The 11,502-nt window shown below is 40.8% G+C and overlaps 2 protein-coding genes across 2 annotated transcripts; both read left to right on the top strand.

The window, feature by feature from the left end:
* The first annotated feature begins 3,220 nt into the window (after positions 1-3,220).
* fgfbp2b (fibroblast growth factor binding protein 2b) lies at positions 3,221-4,775 on the top strand. Its single transcript, XM_029281090.2, has 2 exons — positions 3,221-4,115; positions 4,425-4,775. The coding sequence occupies exon 1, from the start codon at positions 3,314-3,316 to the stop codon at positions 4,094-4,096; it is 783 nt and encodes a 260-aa protein (XP_029136923.1). The 5' UTR covers positions 3,221-3,313; the 3' UTR covers positions 4,097-4,115; positions 4,425-4,775.
* A 4,607-nt stretch (positions 4,776-9,382) lies between these two features.
* Positions 9,383-11,502, top strand: LOC109998529 (fibroblast growth factor-binding protein 1-like). Its single transcript, XM_065956775.1, has 2 exons — positions 9,383-9,532; positions 9,807-11,502. The coding sequence occupies exon 2, from the start codon at positions 9,839-9,841 to the stop codon at positions 10,511-10,513; it is 675 nt and encodes a 224-aa protein (XP_065812847.1). The 5' UTR covers positions 9,383-9,532; positions 9,807-9,838; the 3' UTR covers positions 10,514-11,502.

Here is an 11,502-nt window from a genome sequence, read left to right on the forward strand (position 1 = left end):
TGCACACGCAGCAGCTGAAAGGGTTGACAGGTTAGCAGGGAGCGGCGGAAGGAGGGGGCTTGGCAGCGGTTGGGGTGGTGTGATGCTGTTGCATCCTATCAGAAGAGGACTACACTAACTTAATTTAAGAAAACATCTGTTCCAAACAACACACACACGCACAGCACACACACACACACACACACTTCATATGTTTACTTTGCATTCCTGATGTCTCTCACTAGGGGAACTTTTTTCTCTTCTCCCCACCAGATTGATGGCTATAAAAACAAAACTTCCTGAATGTGCCGAGGGCATTCGTGCATTAGCACACATATGTGACTCTGTACACAGCAGCAGGCTATACATACACTCTCTTCTTCCGCTCTGTGTCCAGGCCAACCAGTTCATATGGAATTCGTAAGTCTCTTTAAAGGCAGCCTCTGTTTAGTTTCAATGCTATGCAGGCCTTCCTTTGAACATAACCAGCATACCATATTGAACAATGGAATGATACTGGGCCCTGCTGTCATGCAGTAGACTATATAATCAGTGTGTAATTAGTGTTAAAGCATGTTCTTTTCTTTGGCTCAGCTTAACTTAATGAACATCCAAATTTGGCATTTGGTATCACTTCCTAATGTGATTTTGTGACTTTGCTACTGTAGCTCATCGTAGCAATGTTTTATGCAGCCTTTGCAAGCTGTTATTCCATTGAAGGCAGCTACTTTAACCCCCAGAGTTAATTTACATTGAAATACCACTTTATATATGAAGAGATATCCTCTGTTCACAGGCAGAAAAACATTACCTACCAGCACTTAAGTTAACATGTTATATCTTGTTTGTTCAAACCATGCAAATACAGAATTGTAAAAACAAGTTGTTTTAATTGGCTATGTGCCTGAAAGTCACTATGCCATGTACATTCGCCCTAAATACAGTTCTTGTAGAGATTAAACAAGGAAGATATCACTTTTCCTATATCAGCTTAAGCTGTCTGGGTGAATTTTTTGCATTTGGACAGAAAAAGGCTAGCATTTGCTCATGTGCTAAACTAAGCTAGGCCAAACATACATTGCTATAGTCTTAAAACAATTAGATACTGTTACAGAATCAATCTTATCATTTAACTACACCAGACAGAATAGTGAAATTGTGTATTTAGAGCAGAATAGGCTTTATGCAGTGACTACTTTGCCATTCAGGACTTATAGCTTATAGCCTAATTACAGCAAGAAAGAGGGCATTTAATTCCATGTATGTTTCTGGACAGCGGAGATTTCAACACAAAGCTGAGGAAGCGTTGGGAAGTTGTTTTTTTTTATATATGGGTTGTTGCACGATTAGTTTTGCACCACAGTTGTATAGTTTTTTTTTCTTTGCTCACAAACTCAATGTTACAACACTGATGAAATACATTTTTAATGATGGTAAACAGACATAAAGAGCAAGTTGAAGGTGGATTAGCTTTGAAGAGATGTCTATACCATATTACTGTCATGCAGTGGCCCTTTTTCTCTGATGCCATGTGGAGAACAGCTGAGAAAGGTCAAACAGTCAAATACTGTTACAATGTCATACTGAAAGATTGAATGTTGTAGAAATGTTACAAATGGTGCCTTTTTGACATATCATTACCATTTGATCACTTCTCAAATAATCAGCAACACAGAAAATGTCAATATCCCTTCCAGGTTTCAAAACAATTTGATAACTCATGGCTACAGAGAATAGTTAGCATTAGCGTTCAGCTTATGAGTTAGTTAGTTAGTTAGTTAGGAGTTGGCTTAAAGCAAATATTTCCTTTTGGTAGTTACACAGCCCACCCACAAACTAACTGTTACCTCTTTGTTAAGTTGCACAACACAATAGGAAAGGCATTCATTCCTAGCTAGTGCCATTTTTTAAGCTGGTAAATTCCTAGCTAATGCAATTTAAGCCGGTGTTTGACTCCATCAACACAATAGCTAATGAGTTATTAAATACGTTGTTTTAACTTTGAATATTGCACAATGGAACACTCACAGACTGTTTAAACAAGGTTGTAGTCTCAGTGACGCCACCCATTGGTTACTAAAGGGGACTTTTGAAGAACATATGAGGTCGCCATATTAGAAACGCTTTCTAAACATAACTTTCGTTCAACCTAGACACAGGCAAAGATGTGGAGCCTATGTGAACCTAATGACCTTGCTTCCTGTGCGTGACATCAGATAAAAAATGGTCGCGGTCTGAATATGGTGAATTGCATTGTTTATTTTAAGTGTTGTTGTTTATTTTATCACATTTAGCCATCAGAAAGACTTCATGCCACTTGTAGTTTGGCAGAACTAGCTAAACTTCTCAATGCACTGACTTAGTAAAAGTCAAAATCACTTATTATTTTTTAGATTTTTAGGAGAAAGACTGTTCTCATCATTATTCTGTCAATAGGAACACTAATACTTTCATGAATCATCTTATTCTACACTGTCTGACCACACTGAAATGGAAACTTGTGCATTACATTAAAACACATTTCTAAACATTTGGCCTGACTTAATTGGCACCATTGGAATTATAACTTCAACAAGCACTGTGCTTTTTAGCAGTTTCTTGGGCTGAATGTAATGTGTTTATTAAGGTTGTACAACTATTTATTTTTGTATGCAGCTCTTAAAGTAGTGCCGCCTAGTCTCTGTGACTTGAGATGAACATGAGCATTTTTTTTTTATTGTTACAAGGGTCATAGATCAACTTTAATTCCTCAGCAAATAACTTCAGGCTGTAATAGAGCTCTGGACCCTCAGTGGTCTCCCCCCTCATCAATAGTCAAAGAGCCTCCTATGTGAGATTATATAATGTCTCGCAACTCTTATGCACAACATTTGGCTTCATGTGTGTGCTGGCTTTCTCCCCCCTCGTCTCCCACAGACCCAGTTGACCACTTTCCCTTCCTGCCTCTTCCTCCTTCCTTAATGTTCCCCTCCTCCTTCCATCACCTATCACTTTTTTAAAGTTTTGAACATACCACACAAGCCTTGTGTGTGCGTGAGGGTGCGTGCCTGTGTGTGTGTGTGTGTGTGTGTGTGTGTGTGTGTGTGTGTGTGTGTGTGTGTGTGGTTGGGTGGGTGGGTGGGTGGACTAGCTTGTATGTGTGGTGTGAAGTGGGGGTTTTCAGTTCTGGAGGAGGAGTCCTATAGCTCACCTGAATAATACCTTCTTTGTGAGCTGAGGCCTTATATAGACACACTCAGATGCTGTCTACCCTTGCACACCTCACCCCTCTGAGCAGACACATACATACACACATCACCCAATACCCTCATCTATCCATCACTAACACAACGCCATGAGAGCCAGGATGAGGATGTTGCTGCTGTGCCTAGCAGCGACTCTTTGTGTGTCAAACGCTCAGACCAACAACGCCAGCAACGACAACAGGCAGCAGCAGCAGCAGCAGCAACAACAGCAGCAGCAGCAGCAGCAACAGCAGCAACAGCAGCAACAGCAGCAACGAAGCGTCTGGGATGAGCCCATCAAATTCATCACCAAGACCAAAGACTCCTGCACCATGGTGGTCTCTGGAGTTGGGGACTACACTCGCCTGCGTGTCTCCTGTAAAGGTCAGAGCCAGGGCCAGACTGCTGGACGCTCCTACTACTGCGATTTCCAGGGCAAACCCAACCTGTGCCGTGCATACAACCTTAACCCTCGCCACTACTTCACCCAGATGATGTGGGACATGAGGAAGCTGAGTCATGCCTGCCAGGGACCAAAAGTCTACCGCTCACAGATGTGCAAGAAATACCCAGATGAGGCCCAGATGACCTTCCTGGCTTCCTGGCCCAAGACCACCGCCCCCAAGCCATCTAAGCCGGTCCAGGAGCCACGTAAACCTGTGGTGCCAGCCCAGACAAAGCCTGCCACTACTCCTAAACCTGTCAAGCCACAGCCCGTCAAGCCCCAGCCAGGCAAGGGCCCCCAGTCCAAGAAGACCACCCCTAAGCCTGGGAAGACCACTACTCGTCCCACAGAGCAGACTGATTCCAAAGCATCCCGCATGGCCAACGAGTACTGCTGGAAGAGCTTCCAGGGCGTCTGCACCTACTTCATCAGCTGGTTCCAAAACTGAGGCGATGACCCAGACACAGGTGTGTAAAGAAGAAAATAATATGTAGATGTAGAAGTGGAAAAGTTGGAATCAAAAGTGATACAGTAGATAAAATCTTGTTTTTTTGATTTGGATACATTAATGTCACTATAGCAAGAAATGATCAGAAGAGACAGAAGTAATCACTTGCAAAATGTTCTGCATGGATATTTTAGACACTCAAATCAACTGACAATTGAAGTTTGTCTCTAACTTTATTGAACTTTAACTCTTTGCAAGCTGACCATTCACATGGAAAACAACATGACCTGAAATGCACTAATAAATCTCTCATTTTCTATATTTATAGGTTGTAAACAGCAGCGATGGACCCGGTCAGAACTCCCATCTATCTATGACCTCTCCAAGATCTGTGCGGGAGCCTTTTGAGACATCTCGTCGCCTGTGAGGTCCGACCCCCCACAGTGCAGCATCTTACAGGCTGAGCCAAAAACACTCCACCTACACCTGTGTACGGTTAGCGGATGACTGCTTGTGCTTTCATGTATTGTACATGTCCTTTTTTTTAAATCTTTAAAACACACAGCAAGGCAAGGGGGACAATGGCAGGCATATGATTATGTTTGTATATGATGTAAAATTCCCTCCATGTGTCACATTAATGAAGGTTAAGAGAATAAAGTCAAAGCGGTGACCTGTCCTCCTTCTCCTGTGTCGCTCTGTTTCTTCTGCTCACCTAACACAACTAGCAGTAGAAGTTTTCACACTGTGTCATTGAAAGGAGCCCTTGTTTCCATTTCATCGCCGGCTGTAACAACATGTCGTCTGAGGAAGTAGTTAAGGTACAGACACAGTCAGAGTGAAGCCAGACTGCAGTAAAGATAATACAGCTCAGTCACAGAAGCCGTCTGAGCAGAGCTAAACACTTCTTTGTATGAGCTGATGAATTGACTCTTAAGAGCTACCGTGTGCAGGAACAGAGGAGGTCTGTGTGGGCAGAAACTAATGTGGCTGCAGCACCGTTGCAGCCACACACACACACACACACTCACACTCACACACTCACATGCACACACATGGTGCAGGAAGCAGCAAATCACTGCTAGTCTGATTAGTCAAACCTAAAAAAAAACTGTGAAACAGTCATTACAGACTAATGCTATGTAGCCAAACATTATAATTTAGCTTATTTAGGATGCAAGGTTAAAGAAGATACTAGAGGTTTAATTTGAGGAAATGTTTGCTAAACTTTGTACAAGACACTCACATTATTTTAACTTGTCAGCATGTTACATCTGTGAAAAGTGATTGAGTCTTGGGTTTGAAAATGTAACTCTGTGCATTGAATGAAGAGCTAGCTGAAGCTTATGGGAAATAAATAAGTGTGAGGAAGTTTGGTATAAAGATAACTTCATCAAAGTAACTTCTTACACACAAATCCTAAACACAAAACCATATGCGAAGTTGGAGTACTAGATGCACTTTTTTTAAACTATCAAATAACAAGTATTTAAAATACAAATATGCACATAATACTTGATGTTACTTTACTTTAAACAAAAAGTCTCATAAAACAAATGGGAAAAGAAAAGATAACATGCATAGGTGAATGAAAAAAAGATTTGTTAATGCACAAATTGCACCCTAAGAACAACTTGTGTTTCTAATTATGACATGAGATGCGTGCTTTAGATCCCGAGTAGAATATAAATCACCAGCCGCTTCTTTAGGGACACTTTTATGAACTATACAACACAAGACCTCTGCCTCATAGTCTGCCTTCACAAATAAAATTCATTCAGTGACACTGTAAAGCGAGGTATTACTCGACTAAAACTTTTAAACCCAGGTTGCTGTTTACTGTGGTGTTGAACTAAACCAAGTTAAACTGAACCGAGTTGATCGAGGGCAGAACATTAGAGGGAAGTTTAAATACAACACACTCAGAAACCAACAAGAAATATCCTCTACAACATCAATAATAAAAATAAGAAATAATTATTACCTTTGTGATTAGATAAGACTATGGACTGACAACCAATACTAATCAAAGAGGGCCTATAAACACAATATAAAAGATCATACAATCAAAACTGAAGAAGTTGAAAGATGAGCAAATTTAAATAAATAAGAAATGGGGGGTGGGGGGGGTGTGATTCAGTGACAAAGTCGATTGTCTCTCAACTGGAATGGTGGGTGTTCAATCCCCAGCTCCAGCAGCCACATGCCAAAGTGTCTGCTGCATCAAGGGCGTTTGAATGTGTATAAGTGGGATAACTTAATAGTGATGGACTCTATTCAAAGCCGCCTCTGCCATCAGTGTGTGTATGAGGTGGTATGAGGTGTGTAAGGGGTGAAGGGGTGACCTCCAGTGTAAAAAGAGTTTTGAGTTGTCAGAACACAAAAAAAGTGCAATACAAGCTCAAGTCCACTTACCATTTTGGCAGAGCTGTTGTATTAGTGAGTGTACCTACTATACTGGATTTACACTACACACTATTTACACACTGGATTACGCCTAGTTTAATTAGTCAGTTTGGATACTGTCAAACTTTTCTAACCACCAGATGGTGCTGTGTTGACCTGTTACTTAAATTCCCACTTCAACACAGTCTTCCTGAGCCTTCTTCTGAAATTACAGTAAATCCTCTGCTACTATTTCTAGTCTCTTGCTTGACTCATTGATGAATTACTGAAACTTTAAAGTAGATTATTGTACTCCAGCCACATGAGGCGTATATGTCTCCTTCCTTGTTATCATGATGTCTTTGATCCTTTCCTGCAGTAGCTGCATCATTAGCGAGATGATATGATTACAGGGTGTGGTGAAATCATGCATTTACCCTCAAGTGGAATCTGTGGGATGCTGTTAATGATGTATAAGTGAAATTAATGGCAGTGAAAACAATATACAGTTTAAGAAACAATGCAACTTCAGATTATGGATTTATCATTGATTATCAGTTTCCCCCATCACTCCACATACCTGCTTGTTTAAAATGTTTTGATGTATAGGACAATTCCCAAAGGCTCTCCTGACTTGATGTATTTTTGAATTGTGGGAGGAATCTGGAGTACCAGGGAGTCCATGCATGCAGGAGGAGAACATGCAAACTCCTCACAGACAGACCCCAGTCAAAATATCAAACCGGGAACCCTCTTGCTGTGAGTCTGCAGCACTAACCACTGCACCACCATGCAGCCCCCTGACTAAGATGTGGCAGGAAATGTCTAAACAGTGCAGGTTGTGGTTCATATCCCATACAAATGTTTTGTCTCGTCCCACTCAAAGCATGGAGAAGCATGTGTGAAGATATAATATGTATTCATTTGAAACAATTTTATTTCATGCAAATCACTGAATAAACCTGGATTCCAGACCCCTAAGATAAACTGTCAGTAACTTGTTAGAAACAGCCTTCATTTAAACTGAACCTAAAAACATAGATGGACACTTCCTCTAACTTCTAGGTTCTTTTAAGTTGTGCAAATAAAAGAACTCATAGAGTTTATGTCAGGATATCAAAGGAGGAAAGATGGGCATTTATGGGGAGAAGGGGGGGGGGGGGGCTGACATCTGGTTAATGTGTTACTGTTTGATAGATAACAGGGCTTAAGACAAAAGAGGTCAGATTTAACAATCTGGTCAGTGTCAGTCTAGAACAAATGACATCACACTCACACATCCCCGGCCAACTAAGTACTGAGAAAAGCCAAAGGTTTGTATTAAGACTCCTACCACTGAGAAGCCAACTTGAAAGCATAAAGGTTTAAATGACACTGTAGATGTAATGATTTTTATTTAGTCCCTGCTACTCCTGTCACACAACTTCATTATTGATATTATTTGTAACTTCTGTGCGTTCTTTATCACATCTTCATAGGCCATTGAAAAGCTACATTGTCATCAGTGATGTGGCCCTTGATTTGGTTTATTTCTAATCTGTCAAACAGGTTCACCCGTTATGCTTGGATAGTGGGCCATTCCCTGGATTAAATACTAGGCCCTTGGAAATTTTGTCTGGACCATTGTCTTGTTATCATTGCTGTTGCTAGAATGATTTTGCCCCACACTTGTGTAATCAACAGTAGCTACTGCACCAAGGGGTGAGAAAGTGTCAAATACAAAAGGTTTGTGCCAATGCAACTGCCTTGAATTTGACAATTTTGGGGCAATTTAACTACTAAACAGATGGGCTGTTTATCAAGTGGGTTAAGGTGAGTTCACTATTTTTCCCTATAATTCCAGTTTGGAGAGGCCTCTTAATCTGGTAATTCTCTTTTTCGAGGAGTCAGGCAGGGGTCTATTTTGGGCCCCTTTTAGTTTACTCGAAAACTCTAAATATCTTCTCACAGAATGACTTGAGGAAGTCATGAGGTAGGGGGAAAGTTTGTATAAAAATCAGGTATGGTTAGATGGATTTGTCAAATAAATTGTTATCATAGTAGATACTCTGTGTCATAATTGTCACCAAAGTAAAGCGAGGAGTAGTTATTTTGGACCAAAACATGATCCTTTCCTAAGTTTAGGTACTTAATATACTTAAATATATTATGATATGACATTGAATATTTCACAATGAAAGCAAACTGAATAGGTTTTAAAAAACAAAATCTGAACATTGCCTCCACTTAAACTTGTGGATTTCGTGGGCAAAGCCTGATGCCCTCATGTTCATGCACTCTGTGATTCCCTTGTGGTAGCTTGATAGTGTGCCTTTGTTGTGCCCAAATTTGCAGAAAAGAAAATGTCCTCAATGTCTTCTAAAACTTGTTAAGATAGCCCCTATTTATTCCGAGGTGTTTTCTTTACCACAACTTTTTTACCGCCCTTTTTATAGTGCACATTCTCCCTCCAACATTTGTTTTCAGGTATTTCTGTTTGGACTTTAAATCTTCCATATACAGTAATTGGGCTTTTTCTATTTTATTCATACTCAATCCTTACTCTTTCTTATTGCACTGATATCACAATTAATTTAGTTTAGTCCTCAGTTTTGGTAATACAAGTTCAGCCACATGCCGGAAATCAGTTGTGAAGAGGATCTACTGATGGCTGAATGCAGCAGCTGATTGGTGAAAAGTCAGAGTCCAGCCTCGCTATGTGAGTAGGGGTTGTAATGTGATGAAGAGGCCTGTTAAAACTAGATGAAACCCACTGTGCAGACACGCAGATCCGTCGTCAGTTTTGGTTTTCGTTCTCTTTGATCTTCAGTTTAACACTCCGTCGAAAGCCAGATTTCACATTGGACATGTCAGGTCATGCCAGAACAAAACACATTCCGGCCTGCCCAAAGGAACTACTGCCAAGATGTTTTACTCAATGGAGATGCGTAAGCCTACGTTGTGTAGGGCGGGAATGATGGGCGTGCCTCAGCATCTTTGTATGAAAGCCATGTGCGACACCGAAGAGAGCCACAAGAAGCAACTTTACGCACAAGGACACTTGTTATTTTGGTAAGTTAGGCTACCTATAAGGAACTTTATGATGTGGGCTCTATATATATATATATAAATGTCAAATAGGTTAAGTGTTTTAGGGTACTTTTATTTACAATCTTTAAATTTACTATGGGTTCAGGTACTCAAATTTAATTTATCAAGCTAACAATCTTAGATTAAAAAAAAAAAAAAAAAAAAAGAATTAATTTAGCTATTGGCTTGTTCTTTGATTGTTTTTTTTATTTGTTTTTTTTACTTTTTTTAAAAAAAATACCCTCTGTATTTTCAGGTGATAGCCTTAACTTTCTTGCAAAAGAAGAAATGCAGCTGCTCCAGACTTTGGCTCCCTGGTTGCTGTTGGTCTTCCTCGGACAGCAGGTCTCTGTGTCCTCCGGTGTGCGCAATAAGAACCGAGAAGCGGACAAAACCGTGACCTCAGCCCCCGGCAGAGCGCAGAGGAGCGGTAACAAGTCCCCAGCGACTGGCCGGGGAAAGTTCGTCATCAATAAAGACAAGATGAAGTGCACGTGGGGGGCTCGCGACGTCGGGGACACGGTCAGGGTGTCAGTCAAATGCGAGAACCCGGAGGCACGCATCAAAGGTGGAATCACCGACGTCGAGTGTAATTACAACGGCAAACCTCAGCGCTGTCCGGGCTACCAGTCCGACCCGAAGGGCTTCTGGAAACAGGTGGCACGCGCGTTCAAAAGGCTGCAAGGTAAAGCGTGCCATGATGAGCGCGCGCTTGTGAGGGCTGGCATGTGTAAGCGCGCGCCCCGGGATGCGCACTTCAAGCTTGACGTCTCCAGCTCCGTGGCCTCTGCTCAGTCAGGAGGAATGTCTGAGGACCTCCAGCCTCCCCAACCCCCCCGACCAACTAAATCCTCTCCGTGCACAGGGGGCGAGCAGCAGAGGAGAAAGGCGGAGGAGAACTGTGGCACATGGGCCAGTTTGTGCACATTCTTTTTCTCCATGCTGCAAAGTGACGACTGTTGAAGTCTCAAAAGGGGGGTTGTGGACATGATCAGACTGACGCACGATTCATTGCAGGACTTATTGTGGTGACACATCAACATCTGACGACAAATCTGTTGATAATGATAAGATATTGTCTTCTCGATGTGCTTCACTGAAGTGAACGGGATGATTTTATTTTACACGTACACAAACATGACATATAGGCTACTCATTCAGATGCTGGTATTATCAGGTACTTATGAGGTGTTTTTAACCAATCTGAACAGGAATAACCATTATTAATATTTCCATTGAGTGCAGTAATTTATCACCAGCGGTTAAAGTAACTCTTTCCTATACTGTCGTTTATACATTTTGGGGCACTTTTATTTGAGTATTTCCATTTATTGATTTTTTTATTTTTTTTTTGCCAATTATAAAGCACTTGTCACTGTTCAGATTTTAATGTTCCTCCAAAACATGTGATGAGATCATAACATTTTAATTTTTACATGTGAAATAATCATAAGCACATCATTTTGAAAGCTCAACTAAAAGGCCATTGGCACATAAATACTGAAGTAACAATAATGCATTACAGTAGTAAACGGATTACTTTTGACACTTGAAGTAAAATTTGCTTCGTTTTATTACTTTAATCATATGTATTAGACGCTACAGCAGTATTTCATGAGAAAACAGACATTCAGACCAACCAGACAGAAAATGAATGTTGCTCTGAAACGCTTTCAAAGTTTTGCAGCTTCAGGACAATGACACTGACGACAGAGAACTTAAGTAAAAGTTGATCTTGTTTTTACATGGAACAGATTATTATTTTCAAAGTGTGTTTTTTTTAAGACTCAAACAACTCGGGTACTTCTTTCACTTAATGTGGTTATCACGTAGAGCTTAAGGCTGATTATGATTTAAGCAGAGTGGTACTTTCTTCTACCTCTAGTTATTGATCGACCTTGTAAACATCATTGTATTTATGCACCACAAATAAATATTTTCTATTAACAGAA

This window comes from Labrus bergylta, chromosome 1 (assembly GCF_963930695.1).
Source record: "Labrus bergylta chromosome 1, fLabBer1.1, whole genome shotgun sequence".
Taxonomy (NCBI): Eukaryota; Metazoa; Chordata; class Actinopteri; order Labriformes; family Labridae; genus Labrus; species Labrus bergylta.